General features: G+C 43.2%; 1 protein-coding gene across 4 annotated transcripts in view; it reads right to left on the bottom strand.

Annotated features, from left to right (window-relative positions):
* RALGAPA2 (Ral GTPase activating protein catalytic subunit alpha 2) overlaps positions 1-14436 on the bottom strand; it is a 319809-nt gene that overhangs the window by 17572 nt on the left and 287801 nt on the right. For all 4 annotated transcript variants that reach the window (XM_059406444.1, XM_059406445.1, XM_059406447.1 and 1 more), the window contains one exon: positions 5622-5743. In XM_059406444.1, the coding sequence (XP_059262427.1) occupies positions 5622-5743 (122 nt within the window). The remainder of the gene's footprint in view (positions 1-5621; positions 5744-14436) is intronic.

Below are 14436 nucleotides of genomic sequence, written 5' to 3'. Positions count from 1 at the left end.
TTGTTCATTACATGAAGTCAGAATATATCCTGGGCTTCGGTTCCCTCATCCATTCCCTGTGGTTGGTTAGAAGCAGGAATGAGAGGACCCTGGGAGGCTTTTGCAGCCACAGCTATGAGGCCACCCCACAGACTGGCACAATGACATGGGTGTGCTGGCCAGTGAAGTTATCACTGGTCACCCAAGTGACCAATAACCACAGCAGTGTATACTAACAGCTCTGGTAATCTGAGCTTCTGCTGTTTACGTTCTTAGCACTATCATTTCCCAAACTTCATTCTCATCCTATGAGGACTTTTTGAAAAACAACAAGAGGAAGGTACAGCTTTCCTGAACAAGCTCTGTTGGAAAAAAACTGAATTAGTATCGCTTCTCTCCTCTCAGAGGCGACATGGGTTTTGGACATTGAAAAACTCTTGAAAGTGGCTGATTAGGGACTCTGCAACCAATGTGCCTGACAGCCAATGTTTGGCGAGAGCTTATGAAGTAGGGGATGGTGGTAACCATCTGAGTCTTGGATGACGTCACTGACACCTGACTCCACTTTGGGAAGAAAAGAGAGTATGGAACAAGGGGTGAGGGCCCCACTGCCAACTTGCACATGGCCTTCAGTTGTCCATTCATGGCCTGGTCTTCAGCCTACTCAAAATCAATGTGAAGAGGTTAGGCTTGATATCTCCTGAAGCTTCCTCGAACATTCTATGATCCTTTGCTGGTTTCAGCAAATTTATGAGGAGGATGAACACGTAAGAAATGCTATCAATCAAAACCTTATGAAGAACACTTTACCATGGAGGGAAGAACAGAGAAAGGAGGGCAGAGAGGGGAGTAGGAGAGACAGAGAGATGGAATGAATCTGTAACATGACCACCCTCAATGAATGGGGGAAATCTGTCATCTTTCGGGGGGTTATAGTTAGAGGCTACCTTGTACAGTGTCTGGGGAATCAACCTGATGGCTAACTGCCAGCAAACTGGCCACAGTGGGATCTGTGGGCAGAAGGGCAAGCCTACAATGTGCTGGCACAGGTGAGCACTGCACATGGTTCAGGGCTCCGGCAAGTAGAAGCTTTATTCCTCTTGCCAGAGGCTGGTGGGTTATAAAAGGAGCTTGTGTAGCATCAACTTGCCCGATTCACTTTGGGACCAGTACACCTGCAGTCTTAGAAGGGTCACCAGAATGATCCAGTGACACCAGTCTTCTGATAGTCTCTATGAACTTAATTTGATTTTGCTGTAGGAGAAAATTACAGGAGTCTTGTTTATCAGGCAGGTGAGCATAATAATCCTTTCCAAGAGGGTACCATGCATGTCGTGAGTGTGACTGATGAAAGCTTACAGTACAAGAGTCGCGCTGGCAGCAGCATCCTAAGACCGACTCAGACTAATCTGGGTTAAGCTCCAAATATGACCTACATTAAAAGTGGCAGAATCTAGTGGAGCCCTAGTGAGGAATTTCCTCCCACTTGTTCTAAATCCTGGAACCTTTACAATATGGCCTATCATGAAGGAGGAAGTATTTCTGACCATATCATGGAGAAATCAAACATGTTTATGTAGGGCTCACAAATAAACAAAGATTTGTGCTCCCTCTGCTGGCTCCCCATAGCAATATTAAAGTAGAAAGGAACCCAAACCAGTGTTGGCATGTTCGGCAAACAGTTGATTTGCGTATACTGGGAACAACTTGTTTAATTTGGTTTGGGACAATCTTTGGAAAAAATCAATCTTTATGAGAGTCTGAACAAGGCACTTGGAAATTATTAAAATTAGTTATTAAATTCGACATACCTGTAGTCCTCCACTACCAAATTGCTAGCTGTGACTGTAATCGTGATTTGAGGATTCATTTATCAACAGACACAAGTGGATTCCTCCAAGGTTTTAAGGTCTAGACACAACCTTTAAAGCAGTTCTGGGGAGGGGGGGAGGCAATCTCAGGTTCTAGCTCAAGTTTTTTTTGTTTTTCCTCTTGTTTATAAGACCAGCTTCCACAAAGTAAAGATTTATACTATTTATATCCTTTCTGATAATGTCAAACATTAGACTTGATTTTCCAAATCATTAGCATGCAGAAGAATGACCTCATGGTGAACAGATGCACTTGGCTGTGAGCTGCAGTGATTACATCAGTCCCGCCCAGCAGTCAAGGGCGCCCATTCCAGTTAACCCTTTGAAGGCCTCTCTGCCGGCCCCCCTTCCTTGGAAACGTGCATGAAAACACAAGCTGAGACTCTCACCCCAAAGTGTGTGCGTGTGTGTGTTAAACACATGCATATACATGCATAAACATATACATGTATGCAAACACACAGACACACATACACACGTATGTGTTAATTGTGGCCAATATTTTCACACTGGCTACCTTATAGAAATTGTTGGCCTAAAGGGAAGGAATCACAAGGAACACAAATTACAGGGCTAAGAGAAAGCAGCTCAAATGCCTATCATACACTGAGTATTATTACCAGTACAGATAGTGGACAGAAGAGGTATGAGGTAGGTGGTGTTTTAAAATAACATTTTCTGACTGGGAAAATATATATATTTTAAAATCTCCTTTTAAAAAGCTCAGTACCCACCCATGAGCCTAATTACTGAAGATCTGACATCTTCATGGGTGGCTGACAGTGAATCATGAAGAGAAGCATGTATACTTGGCCACTGTGGCCCTCTATAGCTTCCTTGGGTGACAAGTAACAGCACTGGGGCAGGGGGAGTCTGAGGAGAAGGCATTTTCCCACAGCAGCATCTTTGGGCATGAGCCCTTCCCACTGAGCATACTTCTTACTTATGCGTAGGACTCCATGGCTGATATTATAAGCCTTCCCTCTAGGAAAGGGGGCTGCTTGCTGCTACAAATATAGTATGGAAAGAATACAGGGTTCAGGTTATTCTCCCTCTGCATTAACGACAAAGCCCCTTGCAGGGAGGATACAAAGGAAACCTGGGAGTCCCTAATTCCTCAGATTGTGCATATGCATGTGAGCAGGAGCCCAAGGCCCCGCTTTGATGGCACTGCTGGCCGAGATGGTCTGATTGGGTCCTAAGTGCACTGTGGGGGCTTAAGCCGCTCAGGGTCAATTTTTCCAGTTGGCTTGCTGCTTGGAAGAGCAGAGTCTACCTCTGTTTCTTCGTTTCAGCTAGCTGGCTCATCTGGGTTTGACTGTACTTGTCCCAAGAAAATAGGGCTAACACTGAATAAATGAAAAATATTTTCATCTGTAAAAGTGGTACCAGGCCCGGATAGGGATTCCTCAAAAGCAAAACTGGCAGGGAAAGGAGGAGAGGATGTGCTTCTGAAAACATGCCTATTTATGGTCTGGAAATGCTCCACCCTCACTGCATGGCCCCCAAATTTCAGTGCACATCAAGTTCTTTCCAAGTTCCTTCCTAATCTTTGTTGTAGGCATATATATGCAAAGTGATGACAGAGAACGTTATGTTCAGACTTAAAATCACGTTCATGGATTGGCATGATATGTGTACCCAAAATTTTATCACTCAACACTGAATGCCCTAAACCCTGAACATTGTGAAATGCCACCCGGATGCTAATAATTTGGAAAGAGGAAGCCCAGCATTTGTCTTGATATCTCATCTTTGGTTTCACGTTCCCTTTGTACCGCTTCCAGGGCCCACTCATGAGCTGTCAGACCCTTATCTGCTAAGTGACTTTGGCAAATGTGATGCTCTTAAAGAAGTCTGTCAGCCATTGCCTCCAAATAGCAGGTCTTAGAAAACCCAAATCACTTCTTGAGACTCACTTAACGTGTTACCTACACACTGGCTCATTTGAATTGATTTAAGTCATTGTGACTTTTAAGAAAAGATCAAATTAATTTATATAGATGCTAAAGTATGCATAGGAAACAAAGTTCATCAATATTTGTTTCAGGAACATCTTAACCTGGAGCCTTAAGAATGTAGCAGCTAAGGAATGCCAATATCTAGTTATTATTTAATTTCTTCTAATTTTAAGAAACAAAGCTTTCTCAAGAGTTAAAACAAAACAAAACAAAACCAAAAAACCCAACAGCAACAACACAGAAAAATTAAGCCCTAGTACCTCATGAGGAGGAGAAAGAGCTGACTAAGATCTTTAAAAAAAATTAGCTTTGCCATGGATCCTTCATGTTCTTTCACCTACACACTAGAAATGATTTTAAACCTCCAGCCAGAGTGGTGTGAAATCTTCATTTCCCTTGAAACCGATTTTTTTTTTTTTTTTTTTTGGTTTAGATAGAATGTTGGCAGAGTGTATAAAAGAATTCAATTCACAGCTGTTCTACTTTTTTTTTTTTAATGTAAGAAACATTAATCAAAGCTTTAAGTTATAAGCTTTCTCATGTTGTTTAGTATTCCAGTTCAACAAAGATCAATAGAGGCCATCCCTGTGTTTCTTGACGCCTCACCAGGAAGCAGAGGCGTGATTATGTAAATCGCAGGGCTCCCGCACCTCGGCCAGCTTGCTTATCTCTCAGGCCTTCTGCCTGCTGCTCCTGGCTCCCTGTGCAAGAGCAAGCCTCTCCCTCTTATCTCCCAACAAAGCTCGGGAACAGCAAGGATTGAAGCCAGCGATGTTAAACAATGATGCATGGCTGATTTTATTTGTAAGTGATTTATTTCACTGAAGTTAATTTTTTTCACTTTGTGTGTAAGATATTTGTTAACAAGTCAGAATCGGAGAAGTAAGGCGGTGTTCAGAGACAACTGACACAGGTTAGAAATCTATTAAGCATGCTAACAGTTGTGTCTACACTGATGGAAGAAGAGGGAAGCCCCTCATTGAGAATTTCAACATGCATTGACTAAATATCCCATTTACTCTCTGAAAGGCAATTAATCTGTAATTACATGCAGAAATTCACAAGTAATTCTATTCTTTGGGAAAAAAAAAAACCCACAGTAATCATATAATCAGTTTAAGTGGTAGTATCCATTCTTTTTTTCAAACTAGAAATATAAGAAGAGTAAAACCTAAAAACAAAGACATGTATGGAAATTTCTGAAATTTTCCATTGGCGTAATAAATGAAAATGATTGAAAGCCAGTTGCTAAACAGGTTCCACGCCAGGTGCTGCTCTGGTCGGCAGCTTGTCCATGTGACACAGACCACTCCAGAGAGAAAAGCGTGCACGCCGCTCTGCTGTAATGATGGACCAGGGGACACTGTCCTTCCATTTCTCTTGCATTAATCCCTGACCCGAGTATCTCGGCAGCATAATCCCCATTTAGCATTAGTAGCAACGGCTTCGACTGTGAGGAACACTTTTTTGATAAGTAAGCACTGATTTGGGCATCGCTTTTAAACAACATATTCCCAGCTCAGCAAGAAACCCACACTCCTGAATGAACTGGAGCACATTACTGAGAAAAAGTTCATTAACCTTGCTAGATTCGGGGGTTAACAGGATAGCTGAAGAAAAGCACTGAGTGAACAGCTCGGATACAAAACAAATTAAAATGAATGTCATCATTCCTTTTGATATTCATTAGTTGATTCAGAGGGAGAATGCTCTTCTTAAATTTGCAAGCATTTATCTGTGAAAAACAGGTGTACATCTGCTGCTCGAGTGCGTCCTAAGCGCGGGAGGGCAGAATAATGCAGACACTCACCCGTTCCGCCGAGGGAGGGGTTGGGTGAGGGAGAAAAGACTTGGGCGGCAAAATCCTCAAACGTCATGACTTCTCGGTGGTTCTGAATTATTGCTTCGAGGTACAGAGCTCGTTCTTCGTAGCTGCAGTCACCGGTCAAGGAAGCAAGTGCACATGTGGAATGACATGCATAACAATGACAGCTCACTTTGGTTGGAATACAGTTACGCAACTTTGACGTGGGTGAGTGGGGAGAGGGAGAAAAGTACCTTGCAAGTCCATTACCATCCTGCCAGGGAATTAAATATGACTCAGAATTAACAGTAAGATTCTGATATTGAGATCTAACTCCCTCTTAGACTATGGTTACACCCAACAGCAACATTCCTGAAAAATATGTACATCAATGGTTATAGAAACACAGCAAAATGTCGTTAAGCTTGAGTCAAACAAACAAAAACGGAGACACCCGTTTGTGGGACAGTGTCGGACCATCCCTTTCCGGGTCAGTGGATATACAACGTTCTTCTCAGTCTCCTAGAGAATGAGTTAACGCTTAAAGCAGGAATTGGTGACACACTTGGAAAAAAAAAAAAAAAAAAGGTGAGAGGATGTGCTTCCCTGGGGAAGAGGGAGGCAGGAGGCGGGGAAGGTATGCTCAGAAAGGGTACCAGTGCCTCCAGCCAGGATGGGCTAGAGCATGAGAAAATAGGAGCTAATAAGTGAGAGATTCTAGCAGAGAAGGCACAATGCAATTTAAAAAAGAAAAGACTATTGCCTTTTAATTAAAACTGCAGTCTGGAACACACACATTCAAATGTGTAATCAAAAACCAGTCACCAATAAAACTTACAAGCGTAACACGCTGAAGCAACTTTCCAGCTGTCTTAATAGGACCCCTGCGTGTGGCAGCCTTTCACAGGGCAGAAAGCAAATCTTCCCCTTTTGTGTATGGCTTCTGTTTCCTCAGAAGGTGAATCACGCACTTCCAATAACAGGATAACGTCAGAACAATTCGACAGCGGATGGAGGCCCCACACGTATGACTTTATGAATTAACACTTGGGGAAGTCGGCATGACGTCTCATTTTCCCCTTCCCAGTTATCAATGCAAAAGTTAAAAGATGTGTTTGAGTCATTTTGAAAATCATGCTAATTCTCCAGGAACACAGGGAACATGGATCACCATCAATCAGTTCATTATTTGCTGCTTGGGAAGAGCCAAAGTAATTTCTAGCATTTCTTGCTGGATTTTAAAACTATCTTTCCAAAATGGCCTCTTCACAAATAAAAGTTGGTGAAAATGATGCTTTTCTAATCAGCTTTCAGTAGGAAGTATGTGATTTAAGATAGGAAAATATTTTTCTATTTTCTTTTTGTCCAAGGATGCACACAGATTTCCCAATGCAGGCCCTTCCTTTTCCTCCTCCTTTAATTATAGTCAGAGAAAGAGTTTTTACAGGGTGAGACCAGAGGCATCCTGGGGCCTTGCCCGCCAAAGTGGTAGCCGGGGAGCCGCATGTGGCTATCTAAATTTAAATTTAAATTAATTAAAATGAAAAACAAAAACAAAAACAAAAACAAAAACCAGCAATTCCCTTCCAGGGTCCCACTAGCTGTACTTCAAGCACTCAGCAGCCACACACACACATGAGTTGGGGTTACTGGGTTGGATGGCACGGACAGAGGACGTGCCTTTCGTCGTGGAAAGAGCTACTAGGCAGCTCGCTTCCAGAATTTCTCTTTAGGGTCACTCTACGCAACTTGAGAAAAGCAAAATGCATTTGAGGATATCAAAAGCGACCCCTCTGACGGCTTCCCAGTGTGTTATATAGAAGGTCACCACAGCTGAAGGCCTGGGTGGTGGGAGCCTGAAGTGGCTTCTTAAATGCACGCTGAACTCCGGGTGACACCCTGACGAACGAACAGGCTGCCGCACTTTCACAGTGAGAGGCGTCCTCTCAGGCCCAATTCTAGAGGGACCCACTAATGCCATTCACGTCTCATTATGAACACGCTTATTCTGCACAGCACTTGGCTGTCGCGCGGCTCGACCCTCTGAGCACGGCCCCAGCGAGCCGCGGGTCCAGGGAACAGCAGGACGTTAGGCCTGAGTGGCCGTCTGGCGAACAGGCTCTCTGACACTAAGCTGGCACGTGCTGGCCCAGCAGGGGCCGAGCGAGGCGTGACAAATTACTCAAAGAGCTGAGCTAAACTTATGGCTGACAACCACCTGAGCCTTAGGACAGCCGTGGCCCGCTGTCAACGCGCAATTCATGGCTCCCCCTTTCAGGCCGCAGTCTGCTTGAGGGCCCGGGTTAGAGCCGGCGCAGCCCTCTAAAGACCTGTCATGCTCTGCCTAGAATGGTCCTGCTGTTTCCTGAAAGGCCCCACTGCGTCCAACACGTCCACATACAGTGCTCGGGACAATGGCGAACAAAATAGAAGTGCGGATGCATTTTGCTAAATATGCTTTGGAAGCCGTGTATCTGGAAGAGTGGCTGCTATGTTAATCGAGCTCACAGGCAATCCTACAAAGAGATGCCATGTATAATACCCTGTAGACTGACCTCAGACAGCAGCCCGTCATCCTCATCCAGGATGACACTAGCCAATTTGGAAGCTTGTCCTTGTCAGGCTGGAGAAATCCAGGTGCCTAAGAGCAAGTCCTGCGCTAGAGTTAGTGGGGTGATAATCAAGTTTTGAGATTCTCTGGCTCAATGAATATTTATGGTCTGACTCCTAAAACAGGGCACTATGGAAGACAGCACAAAAAGATGCTTCCAGAACCAGATACTAGAGGAGGAAGTGTTTACCTCATAGAAGATTCCCGATCTCACATTCATGCCCCCAACTGTGACATGTAGCACACACTTCCCCACCCCCAGGCTGGTCCTATGCTGTCACGGGGGCGTTAACAGCGCTAAACTGGGTGTTGTCATTTAGACAAACATCCATTAGGGACTGCAGGGAGACCAGGAGATCACCAAATGCATTTTCACTCGTGGCCCACGCCAGGGCATGTAAACACCATGACAAAAAGAAAACAAACACCACCCCAATCCTGGCAGTGTTTAGAAACAGAGAAGGAGCTCAGGGTGCCAAAAAATCATTTCTTTTAGTAGCTTTTAAAAATCGTAGCTCTGGGATTTAACGGAACGTATTAGAACTACTAGCAAGGGCAGTTAGGAGCAGTATTACCTGACATTTTCTTCCCTAACATCTTTAGGGCTTCAGGGCTGGTTGCTTTGTATATATATTATGGGAAAAAAAAAAGGGGGCATTTATAACTTAGACATCAAAATGCTTCTAAGGTTCTTCTCAGGCATAAGACATGTTAAGATGTGAACCAAACGCTGTAATAATGCCAGGAGTGGATGGTCAGTGCCTCTGGCTGAAGGCAGGTGGCTAAACAGGCACCTGGTCACACATTCAATACCTGTTTTCATACTGGCTTTTGCCCTGCTGTTATCTTAAAAAGGCCACTAACAGATGTAAAACTTAAATGCTGTCCTGAATTACTATCTCATTCAAAACCACACATAGTAAAGTACACTGTTAAAGAGAAAATTTTCCCTTTGATTACTCAATTCAGAGAGCATTCAAATTACTATCTAGAAACCCCTCTTGGTTTCTAAGTATTTTAAGCTTCTTCAGTGACCCACTGTGGCTATGTTGTCATCTAAGAATTTTATCATTTACCAATGCTTCTCTACTTGAATGAAGAAGCTATATATCTTTGCTGCTTACACTTTAACCAAAACATCCAAGAGAACTTTCTGAGACCCTCAAGACACACTCAAGCTGGGTTGCAAAAGCTCAAGAATCCAAACCCAACTTCCCCAAATTTTATTTTGATGATTATTTGCTTCTATTTTCCAAAACAGCAGCAGGAGCATGTGAGGAAGAAACTTGCCTTTTGGAGGAAGACGGGTCTAGGTTGGAATTCCAGTCCTCTTTTCCACCCACTGGGGGACCCAGGACAACTTGCTCCAATGCCCCAGCACCAGCTGCCTTGTATGTAAAGCAGTGATGCTGACACCTGCCCTTGGGGCTGCCCTGAGGATCAGATGCAATTGTGTAATGAAGCCTTAACCCTGGTTCTAGCACACAGGAGAAGCACCATAGATGTGGACTGCCTGCTCTCCTTCCTCCCTTAATGTGGGCTTCTAGGTTCCTCTCCCGGAAAGAGCATAGTGGATAAAGTAGGAGGAGCCTCTGTGTCAGGCTTTAGGACGAGTATGCCTCCTTCATGTTAGGTCTCTGTGAGCCAGGGGAGTGCCATGGGCCCCACAGTACTGGTCAGCAAGTGGAAGCACAGAAGAGTCCAGTGATTTTCCAGAGTCACAGTTACTTGGTGGTACAATTGGGACCAGAACCCAGGTCTTCCAACCTTTACTGCTTTTGGCTATTGTATCTTGATTTCTATGGTCCATGGGATTAAGTTCAGGATCCCATGCAAGGTTGGGAACTAAACCAGCAGTGAGGATAATAAATCAAGCAACTGAACTATACAGAGGTCTGAAAATCCACCTGAGTCCATAGGTTTAAGCTGCACTGATACCCATAGACTATGCTGACTTTATAAATTCAGAAAAAATAACAATTACTTCATTTTAATTTTTTTTTTTAACTTATTCAGGCTATGTGTTTGTTGACTGCTATTTAAGATGCTCAACTTCTTTGTAATAACTCCTTATCTTTTGTTTGCTTGTTTTTAAGAAGAAGGGAGAACTGTTGGCAAGACACTACTGCAGGTTGTATGTTTTTTCAACCCTTGACACTCTTCTTGCCAGGACCTTCTCTACATTTCCAGGGACTGGACACCAGACCCAGCCTAGTAAAGCAGCCTTGGAAGAGGCCACCTCCTGAGGTCAGGATGTGTGTCTTCTGCAGTGGTTCCCATACCTGTCCCTGGTTTTCTTTGTTAAATCCTTGCAGTCCCTTATTGCTGACACAAGACTGCCCAGAGCTGGGCCCTCTTGGGACTCTGCGGACTCCCCTTCCCATGGCAGTGGTCCACAAAAGGAGGGAAGCCACGTTCGGCACCATCTGGGAGGCTTTGGTCAACCTCCAGCCCCTTGGATAAGTTGTGGCACTTGCAGATTTTGCCACTGCTGCTTGTTCTTTCCCTTGAGAATATGATGGGGGAGAAAAGAACCACCTGCTATAGTTACCGTAGAGGACCATCTCTTCCTCAACATCCTTATATGAACTTCCTGTGGCTGCCAAAAGTGACCACAAGCTGGGGGCCTTAAAACAACAAAAGTTTATTTCCTCACAGTTCTGGGAGGACAGAAGTTCAAAATCAAGGTGTCAGCAGGGCCTTCTTCCCTGCAGAGACTCCAGATGACTGCATCACTCCTATCCCTGCTTTCTGGCCATATTGCCCCCCTCTTCTCTGTGTGTCTCTTACCAGGACACTTGTCATTGGATTTAGGGCCCACCTGTATAATCCAGAATGATATTCCCAAGATCCTTAACTTACTTATAACTGCAAAGACCCTTATTGAAATAAGTTAACATTCACAGGCTCTGGGATTAGACATACCTTTCTGGGGCCACCACATAGCCCACTATGTTTCTTGAGTGTAAGTCAGGTTCATCCTTACATTACTTGCTACCTAGCTTAAATATATTGCCTGGGATTTGTGCCCACTGTTCTGGGCTGTGATACTGCTAGATATATTCCAAGCAAAGGCAGTGTAGAAGGAGAAATTAGAGTTTTCTATTTGAAGTAAAATTCTGCATAGATTAAAAAAACCAATGATACAGAGCTTCTAGAAAAAGGTATGGGCTAAACGCTTTGTGACCTTGGGATATGGAATAATTTATTAAACAAGAAACAAAAAAACATGAACCATGAGGGGAAAGACTGGTACATCTGAGCATATTCAACGTAAGAACTACTGTTTGCCAGGACACCATAAAGAAGGTAAAGCTACAAGGCACAAAGTGGGAGAAGTCGTCTTATCACCTAGCTGACCGAGGCTAAATGTCTAGAATAGATAATGAACTCCTGTAAATCAATAAAAGAACCAAATAATCTATTAGAAAAATGGGCAAAAGACATAAACATTTCTAGAACATAAACTATGAATGGATGTTAAAGTGCTTAACATCACTAAAAATCAGGGATTATTAGAGCCACAATGAGATATCACTTTATATATACCTGATTGGCAAAACAAAACAAAACAAAAATCTAATAATCCAAGTGTCAGAGAGGATGTGGGGCAGAGGAACTCTCACAGCCTACTGGTAGGAAATAATTGGCCTAACTTCTCAGGAAGGCAATTTGACATTATTAAGGAAAGGGCAGCAATTCCACAGGTAAGAATGTTTATCATATTCTACAGACAAGAGCAAAGTCAAAAAAGAGAGACAAACCATTTTTAACTTCTAATGATAGGTGTAGTCACACAGTAGAATACTATACAGCAGTGAAAATAAACTATAGCTATGTATGTCTATTAGAATGAATGAGACTTAAAACAATGCTAATGAAAAAAGTAACTCACTGAAGATCATTCTAACTACAAACATTTTTTAAAAAGAGGCAAAGTGAAACGTACTGCTTTAGGAATACAGATACATGCAGTGAAACTTAACCTACACTATCTCTGGGGTAGAGGAGAGGTAGATAGTGCATGGAAGGGTCACAAATACATTGGTCGGTACACACGGGGGGTTAGGATGGGGCATAGTTCATTGTTCTTTAGGACTTCTGTAAATGTCCAAGGTTTTCTGGTCTGTAGAAAATATTTCATAATGAAAATAAACCTTCTGATAAGAATGGAATATACTGCTAATCAAAGAGATCTATTCTCACCTATTCAAAGGACAGAATGAACTTCTCTAAGCCAAAGGCAGATAGGAAAGGTTTAAGTTTAGTTGTTAGAGATAACAATGGTAGGCAGGTCCGTCTGACTCAGAAACAGAAAAAGCAGAAAAGAGGCAGTGCCATTTCTAAGGCCTTAGTTCCAGAAACAGACTAAAACATGAGTGCTCAACATTTTCAGAAAGTTGTGGAAAACGTTGGATACAAATGCCATTCATGGGGAGGAGGGTATTGCTTCAGAGAAAATGTTTTCCTATAAAGATACTTGTGCTAGAATGACCGCCCACTAAGAATGACGAAACGGGCTGAACTAGAGAAAAGTCAACATACTGTGTGTATATGTGTGTGTATATATATGTGTGTGTGTGTGCACACACACACATACATACACATATTCTGTGTGCACAATTTCTATAGATCATCCTGCTCTGCTTAGTACACTTGATCTCAAGTGAATCTGCCCTTTTCAGAAAGCAAGTCCACTTTCACTCAAGCATTCACCCATTCAAGAAATACATGCTGAGTGCCCATCAGTGCTTGGCAATGGGCACAAAACTGGGGAATGGGACAGCTGAATATGCTCAGATGTACCAGTCTACCCCTACCCTAGTCAGACCCCCATTCTAGCATGGACGAATGTCGAATAAGGGAAACTGTTCGTCCATTAGTGCCAGGTAGGAGAGCAGGGACCAAAAGGGCACGGCAGCCTCAGAAGGGGTGGCCAAAAAAGGGTTAGCCAAGAGAGGGTGGGGGCAGGCCTCTCTGTAAGAGCACTCAGGTGCAGAGAGGCATGAGCTGGAGGGAACCCTGGGGAGGTTCAGGAAGTGAAAGGAGACGGGAACCCCAGTGTAGTAAGAGGGGGCAGGAGGCTCAGCTGAAAGACTGGCTGTGGCTGGGTCACAGGAGGCCTGAATGGTCTGAGGCAAGGGAGCAATATGGCCTCACTTAGGTTTCCAGATCACTCTGAGAAGATCTGCCACCACTAAGGAGAATCTAGAGTGCCCTCGAGTTTCAAGAGGTCAATGCTGACTTGGTCTATATGATCAATCCATAGGCTTGTAGAAATGTCTCAGTACTCTGTACTTGTTCTTTGCCTATTTCCAGGACATGTACATTTTGAGCACGTGGAAATGGTAAGAAGGTTACTTGCAGATCTGAAATGACCATAACCTCTGAGAATGGTCTTGACTGACAAGGGGTCTAGATGGGGGATGTGCCTGACTTGGAGGGAAGAGGAGATGGAGCACAGGTCGGGTTGGAAGCAGCTCTCCCAGGTGAAGCAGAGAACAAAGTGTTATAAACTAGATGGTGGGCACATTCCACAAGGACAAATGCTATGTTCACAGAAGTCTGGTAGAAAAAAGATCATTTAAGACAGTGGTGGATTGAAGAATGCTACCCTGAATCAAATGCTTAAAAGACATCTATAGATATACTTTAAACCTAGCAAAAAGATGCTTTAGCAGTTGCGGAGTGTCTGAGCTCAGAGAAGGGACAACTGAATAACTTACAAAGTGAGGAAATTAATGATCCGATTTCCTCTGCTGGTCCCACCACCAATAGTTTTTGGAAGAAAGGATGTGGAGGATGGTGATAATCCATTTTTGTTTCTTGGGCAGTGTTCTGAACAGTGATCAAAGGATAAAGCTTCAAAATGTTCACTGGTCTCAGATATGACACCAAAAGCACAAGCAACCAAATAAAAACATAGGAAAATTTATCAAGAAAGTGAAGGGACTGGAAAAAAAAAAAAAAGTGAAGGGACAAGCCACCAGTCATTCCATGGGCAATATTTGCAAATCATTTATCTGATAAAGGCCTCATCTCTAGATTATATAAAGAACTCTTATAATGCAATAATAAAATGACAACTCAAGTAAAAAATTGGCAAATGATTTGAGTAGACATTTCTTCAATTCAGAAGATAGACAGATGACCAACAAACATATAAAAAGATGTTCAACATCATTAGCCATTAGGGAAATGGAAATTAAA

This window comes from Mustela nigripes, chromosome 7 (assembly GCF_022355385.1).
Source record: "Mustela nigripes isolate SB6536 chromosome 7, MUSNIG.SB6536, whole genome shotgun sequence".
In the NCBI taxonomy this organism is placed as follows: Eukaryota; Metazoa; Chordata; class Mammalia; order Carnivora; family Mustelidae; genus Mustela; species Mustela nigripes.
The sequence above is the reverse complement of the archived record's forward strand: the minus strand, read 5'-3'. Positions and strand labels throughout refer to the sequence as shown.